Source organism: Mustela nigripes, chromosome 16, assembly GCF_022355385.1.
Source record: "Mustela nigripes isolate SB6536 chromosome 16, MUSNIG.SB6536, whole genome shotgun sequence".
NCBI classification, from domain to species: domain Eukaryota; kingdom Metazoa; phylum Chordata; class Mammalia; order Carnivora; family Mustelidae; genus Mustela; species Mustela nigripes.
In genome coordinates, this window is record NC_081572.1 from 1,354,845 (window position 1) to 1,362,179 (window position 7,335).

Here is a 7,335-nt window from a genome sequence, read left to right on the forward strand (position 1 = left end):
AGGGGTGGGGGGGTTGGGGGGGGGAGGGGGGGGTTGGGGGGGTACAGGGAGCCCCTTGGCTCAGCCCTGCAGGGGATAACGAGTCCTGGGAAGCCGGGACTCCATCCTCGGTGGCTGGACCCCACTCCCGGTTAGACCTGGACACATAAGAAGGAGCTTCGGGGCAATTTTCCTTTCGGGGGCAGCCGAGCAGTGCGGGGAGGGAGGGGCGGCTAGGCTGCGGGCAGCCTGGCCTGGCCTGAGGATCGGCGGCCATCTGCGGAAATGGGAAGAAAGTCCGCCAAACTAGCCATTTGGAAGTCCACACACAAATGGGGAAAAACACGTTTTTAACTTAATTATACTTTTTTTCCTTTCTAAACTAGATCATCTATAGATACAGTCCAAAGCAAAGTGATCTGGGGTATAATTCTTTAAAAAAAAATGATGCAGCTAAATTTTAAAAACCAATACAATATTCTGGCTTTCAGCAATTTCAAAAGGCTTTCGGCGGCAGACATTTCTCGCTGGACGCCCATTCGGGCCAGCCTTTCCGTCACTAATGGGTCGGACACCTCCAAACACAATAGCACTCTGGTCCCCCAGGGGGTGGAAATGGCCTCCAGGAACAGGGAACACGTGGCCCTTCAGCCCCCCTCGAAGGGTGCCCTGGGGACCTCCAGCGCCCTCTGGAGCACCCTGCATATGGGGAGGAGGGCCGGGTCTAGGTCAAGGACACAGACCAGGCCACGGCCCACCCGGGATCTCCAAACCCAGTAAGGCCTCTGCTCCAAGAACCACGTGGTCAAACTTGGAAAGATCAAGACAATGGTCCGGGCCACCCCGACCACATTCCCACCTGACTTGGTGATGCCTGCATGTGGCAGAAACAGCAGAAAAGGGACATGGTGGCTGACCAAGACCTAGGTTAGGCTACAGGTTTGGGAGTGGGGACCGGGGAGGCAGCCGTGACCTGAATGGATGGGGGATCCCACCTGCTCGGGCCTCCCCCGAGTGGGATAGCCTGGGGGGAAGCCTAGGCATCAGGCGCCCTTCCGGACCCTCTCTGGACCCTGTTGTTTCAGGGCTGATGCTCCTACCAGCCCGGCTAGCAGGCACAACGCTGGGGGGGCGGGGGGGGGGGGGGGTTGCAGCTCCTCCCTCCCCATCCCCCAACCTGCAGGCTCAGCCTTCTCACCCTCAGCGGGGCTGCAAGCCTCCGGCTGAGAAAAGGGGCTGGCAGGGAGACCACACTGTCCCTGTGGCCCGCAGGAGCCCCGCACCGCAGCCCCCCAGTGCAGGCTCCTCCCGGTGGGCACCATCTCCAAACCCGGGGCAGGAGAGTCACTAACTCCAGGGACAGCCAGCACAGATATTTTTAAATCACCAATTTCCCAAGCAAGTACGTTTCCTCTTTCAAGTTATAAATCTAGAGAGGAGAAAAGAGAAGGACAGAAAGAGGAACAGCAAGAAAGAGCTGAAGGGCTGCCTCAGGGAGGCCCCTCGGCCGGGCAGAGCGCAGGACGCCGGGGCAGAGCGCAGGACCCCAGGACGCCCGGAGCCCAGCCCCTCTGCTCCCGCCTCCATCTAACTTTCTGAACCTCTCCGTGTTGTACATGCTAAAAGCCCATTAGTAATTAAGGAATTTTGCATATTTTTTTCTTTTTAGGAAATTTATGTTTTTCTTTCTGACATTTTCCCTTCTAGCCGGAGTCGTCCATCCGTTTTAATCCACACTAATTGTAATCCCATTAAAGCAGATATAATTTTGTTAGTATTCACAGTTCATCAAGCTAGCAATAATAACTGTTACTGCCAAATTAACAAACAAACCCCAAAAAGCGGCAAACAGCATTTCCGATGTTTAGAACAAACTGTAAACAAAAGCAAGCCAGCCTTCAAGCCTGACCGGCAGGCCCCCACCCCAAGCCCCAAACCTTACTCCTGCAAACTCTGCGGGCTAAGGCCGGTGACCTCCAGGGTCTCCCCGAGATAGCCGCCCCTGGGCTCCCCGCTCCCTCTCCCTGACCTTGCTCAACGGTAATATCAGAGCCGCCCCAGAGGGGCGAGGGCCGCTGGGGAGGCCTGGGTCAGCCCTGCCCAGGAGCAACGCTCCGCGGAAGGGGATCCGCCAGGACGGGAACGCGGGGCAGGCCCGTTCACTCCTCTTGGAGCAAATTCCCGGCGCACTCGCCTGCACCGAAATGCCGAGGCGGCCCGCGCCGCCCCCAGCCAGGCCGCCGCCCGGCGCTGCGCTCCCCCGGGGCGGCGGGCCTGGAGCCTCGGCCGCGCCGCAGCCACGCTCTGTCCGGCTTTAGCAGGATACCGGACGCACTTGTTAAAGGCCAGGCAGCCCCTGCAAACCCATTCTCACCCTGACACTTCAAGGCTTTATATAGAAACAGGATTTGCTCGTCTTACACCAGCAGTCCCTATTAGCGCGCACCCCGCGCGCACACCGCCCTAATCCGCCGGCCGCGGCGCCCCCCGCCCCCAGGCACAACAGCCGTTTTGTTCCCGCAGAAAGTGCCTCGTTGTCCCGGCCCCGGAATGTCTCAAGGATGTGAATGCAGAATGCAGAAACGAGGTTTCCGGGGGAGTTTGGGGGTTTCTGCAGGAAGGGGTGGGGGAGGGGGCCGGAGGGGAAGGCTTTATTTTTAGCCGGCTCCGGGGCTGCCCTCCGAGACCCGGGGGACCCCGGCAAGGCCGCTCCAAACCGCGGCTCCGCGGCTCGGGGCCCCGCCACCGCGGCCCCGGCAGGGAAATGAAAGCGAAGCTGCCCCGCGAGGGCTCCACGGAGAGGAGGGGCGCGCGCCCGCTCCCCCCGGACCGTGCCCGCCTCTCGGCTGGGCCTCCTCTCCCGCGCCCGCCCCGGCCGGCACTGACCTGTGTGCGAAGCCATGGGCAGCGGCGACGGGAAGTACTTTCCAGGCTGGAAGTGAGCGGGCGGCTGCGCGGCCGGCCCGGCGGGGGCAAGGCGCGCGGCGGCGGCGCTGCGGTGGCCCAGGCTCCCGCGCTCCGACAGCAGATGCGGCGGCGGCGCGAAGTCGCGGCCATCCATGCCGGGCCCCGGCCCCGGCCCCGGCCCGCCGCCGCCTCCGGGGAGCAGCGCGGCCGGGGCCCCGGGGCGGCTCGGCGTGCGCGGGCGGCGCGCGGGCGGCGCGGAGGAGGCGGCGTCCGGGGTCAGCGGCGGGGTGGCGGGCGGGTCAGCACGCCGGCGGACTGGGCTCCTCGGCGGGCAGCCGCGCGCCGAGCCGGCGGCCGCCGTGCGGGTCCATAGTCTGCGGAGGCAAGCAGAAGAGACTCGGTGACTCGGGGGGCTCGACTCGTCTGGGAGGGGGTGTCCTCGCCCCGCCCGCCGGCCGGACCCGGGACAGTCCGCGCGTCTCCCGCCGCTTGCGCGCGCGCCGGGCCACCCGGGCCGTCCGGACCCCGCGCGCACACGCACCGTCCCGGCCGCGCTCGGCCCCGAAGAGCCTGGGGGAACCCGCCTGCAGCGCTCGCCGCTACCCCTTCGCGTCTCCGCGGGTCCCTGCGGCGAGGGCGCCGCGGCAAAAGGCTGCTGGCTCCGCTGGGTGATAAAAACCCAAATCTGCGAAGCCATCACGCACTCACACACAGACACACACACTCACACGCACACCCCCTCCCCTCCCCCGCTGCCCAGAGGTGTCTCGGAGGAAAAGGCCTGAGGTCCACGCTCGCCTTTTTCCTCTCCCCCCTTATGCCGAGGTCCAGCTTTTACTACATTCCGCTTAACCGAATAACCATGCTAATTAAGCGAGTAATTTTATTGATTGTAACTCAAGAGTTGTTTTTTTTTTTTAATAACCTTCCTTTCTCCCCTGTTCCCATCCCCCCCCATGCGTCTTTCGGCCCATTCTTTAGAACCCGCCGCCCCCGACAAGGCCCCCACCCCCAGCTCCCAGCCGGGACCCCGGGGCAGCTCCCCAGTGTCCCAGGAGTCTGCGTCCGCCGCCGGTGTCACCTGGGCGGCCACGCCGCAGTGCCCGGCCTGCCGTCCCCGAGCCGGGAGCTTCCCGGCTAGGCTGGAACAATTACCCCGCCCCCCAATCAAATTCGCCCAGGATCTTCCACTGCGGACTGGGGACTTTGGGGCGGGGGTGGGGTGGGGTGGGGTGGGGTGGGGGATGCTTTGAGAGTCAGAAAGTGTTCTCTCTTGGCGCCCCGAATCGGCCACAGAATTCCTCCCTGCAGCGCCTGCCCCGGGTCGCCGAGCCCAGTCGGTCTCCGAGCGGCCGCGCGGCCCGGGCACGCGGGGGTCTGCGGCGGCCGGCTCAGCCCTCCGGCCTCGGGGAGTCGGCCCGGCCCCGCGCAACCTTCGCTCCGGCTCAGGGCCCAGCAGACCCCGGGACTCAGCCCTGGGTTTCCCCCTCCCGGCAAAGCCACTTAAAAAGACCCCCGGCTCCCTTCTTTCCACCCCCGCGCGGCCGGGGGCGTGCACTGGGAGGCCGAGTGGGCAAACACCGACCCGGCGACAGAAACTGCACGGCCGGGCGCGCGCGTGGACCGCTTTCACTTTGCATATTTCCCCTCATCTTCCTAAATCTGCATTGTTTCGGCGTTCGGTGTCAGCTCCCGCCGAAGGGAGAGGGGCAGGCTCGGTACTCTCGCCGGCGAACCCCGCGGAAAGCCCGGCTCCTGCCTTCCCGCCGTCCCGCCGTGGCAGCAGGGCGACCAGGATGCTCTCCAGGCCGTGAGCACCAGTTTAGACGGCCGTGTCGAGCGCTACGGGCTCCACAACGTCTTATTTGCAGACTATTTTGTGTTTGATTTAATCTATAACCGAAAACATAATGTATTAAGTGAACACATATTTGTTTAGCTGATAAGCTTTTCTCCATATTTATCCGGAGAACTTTCGCATTGTAAATAAATGGGACCTGCACAAAGAGTTCTCTTTGTCTCTCAACTTCATACAAAGGGGTTTGGGGTTCCCTCGCCGCCAGGGATCGCCGGCTCTCTGCCCCGGTCTAACAAACAAACCCGCTCGCCGCCGCGCCGGCCTGCAAAGCGAGCGCCGCGCCGCCAGGGCCAGGGCAGCGCCGGCGAGCGGGCTGCCGGCGCCGGGTCAGGGGAGGGGCGGCCCGGGCCGGGGGCCTCGGGGAGGGACAAAGACAGAGAAGGAGGGGAGGGAGGTCTGGAACCTGCGACTTCAAAGGCGCCGAGGGCCTGGGCTGCGCCCGCGGGGGCGCGAGGCTTGCCGGCGGCCTCCGGGGACTCGTGCGCGCCACGCTTTTGTTCGTGGGTCCTTTCTTCCCGCAGGGGACTGCGACGCGAGCTGCTCGCGATTCTCGGGACGCGGGCTCGGCCGCGCGCAGCGGTCTCAGTCTCGCGCGCCCCGCGGCCGGATCGCGGGCTCACCGTCCCGCCAGACTCGGTACGCACCCTGGGGGCGCGAGGACGGTCGCCCGCCCCTGCAGCTGCGATTCCGACGGGGCAGGAGGGACTTCCCTTTGTGCTCTTCGCTCCCGGAGAGGCCGCGCGGCGCCTCCGCGCCGGTCGGCGGGTGGCCCTGGGCCTGCGGAGCCCCGGCGGAGGACGGCGCTGGGCGGGGACGCGCGGGCGCCGCGGCCCGGACCCGAAGCCGCCGAGCCGCCCCCCGCCGCTGCTCGGGCTGCAGCCCCCTCCCCCAGCGCCGCCGCAGGCCGCGGCCACAGGCCTGGCGGGTCTAGAGCAGGAAACGCAGCGAACGCCGCAGAGGGCAGGGGCCTCGCGCCGGGCGGAGGAACGACGAGCACGGTTTGGAAAGAACCGAACTTCGGACCGCTGGGACGCTGGGCTCCTCCCCGGGGGAGCGGGCTCGGTCCCCAGAGCTGCCGCCCCCACTCTGCGTGGCTCGCGCGCTCCTGAATCCGGGGTTCCTGGGGTCTGCCTCGCTTCTAGCCGAAGGACCAAAACAACGCGCCGCCGCTTCGGCCGCCCTAGGGCTCGGAGCACCCTCTCTGCGCGTCCCTCCGGCGCAGTCTCGCAGCGCGCGGGCGCCGTGGGGCCTGCAGGCTGGGCTGGAGCCAGGGGCGCACCGGGGCGCGGTCGGCTCGGGCGCCGCCGCAGAACCCGCTCCCTGCGAAACGGCCGCGCCCGCCCCCGCGGGAGAGGACCGAGGGCCGGGGCCGCGCGGGAACCCGCACCCCCAGGGCGCACTCGCCCGCAGACCCCGCCAGGCCGGCCGTGACCCGAGCCCCACGCGCTGCCCGGGACACACGCGGCGAAAACGCCCCGCTGCGCTGTCCTCGTGCCCCCCTTCCCCGTCCTCGGCACCCCCGCCTCCCAGGAAAAGAATTTCTGAAATGTTCTGCAACGAATTAGGCTCTGGAAAGCGAAACCCGAAGAACTCGCGTCACCGCTCCCCACCGCGGGCCCTCGCGGGCGGCCGGAAAGCCCCTCCGGCCAGCGGCCCGCACCGCCGCAGCCTCTCCGAGCCGGCGCGTTCCCAGGGCCGCCGAGCGACCGGGCGGGGCCGAGCCGCAGCGGCTCGCGGGGGGGAGCGAGGTGGGGGGCGGACAACCGGGGTCCGTCCGTGGTGCCGCGGGAGCCCGACTCGCGTTGGCGGCGCCCGGGTCCTCGCCCACGGCCGCCCGGAGCCACCCGCGCAGCTAGCGCTGGACGCAGCCTGGCGGTCCCTGGCCTGTCGCGGTTATTTATTTTTAATGCTGGGTGTCGATCGAGACAACAAGCGCTCAGAGCAAAGCAAGGACGCGTTACGGGGGGAATTTTAAACCGATCGATAAGATTTTTCAGAGGAAAAAAAAAAATCGCTCTTATATATAGTCCATCTTAAAAAAAAAAAAGCCTACTCGACATTATAACGGAATTTTTAAAAGGGAAGATAGATACTTCTTAACATCGCAACCCTGAATTTCTCTTGCTAAAAAGAAAAAAATGTAAATCCCCAAAGCCAAAATAAAAAATAAAATAATAATAAAAATACAAAAACAAAAAATGAAAGCAATTTCAGTTACTTACTGGAGGCTGTTTCCTGGATACAATTGAATGCAATACAATTAAATCAGTAAATGTGACTTTGTTTTGTATTCCTATTGGTATTTTCAATGTGCTGACTGTTGCACTGTAAATGCACCGCTTCCACAACAACGACTCTAGCGAGCCCATCCAGAGCGGCTCTCAAACCTGCAGCCCGGCGCGGCGAGCCACGGGCCCTGCATACTAATAAGCTCGTGCCACTCAGCCCCGAGCAGCCGGCTCGCTGATTGGCTGCGCGGCCCTCCGCGGCCGGGAGCTCGTGCCACTCATTCGGCGTAAACAGGCCTCCCAATAGGCTGGCGCCGGGCCAGAGAGCTGCCAATCAGGGAGCAGCAGGGCTACTACTGAGCC

General features: G+C 64.6%; 1 protein-coding gene across 3 annotated transcripts in view; it reads right to left on the reverse strand.

Moving 5' to 3' along the window:
* Positions 1–3,069, reverse strand: part of BAHCC1 (BAH domain and coiled-coil containing 1) — a 56,166-nt gene extending 53,097 nt beyond the window's left edge. For all 3 annotated transcript variants that reach the window (XM_059380148.1, XM_059380147.1, XM_059380146.1), the window contains exon 1: positions 2,866–3,069. In XM_059380148.1, the coding sequence (XP_059236131.1) occupies positions 2,866–3,040 (175 nt within the window). In that variant the 5' untranslated portion in view covers positions 3,041–3,069. The remainder of the gene's footprint in view (positions 1–2,865) is intronic.
* Between the last annotated feature and the right edge of the window lie 4,266 nt (positions 3,070–7,335).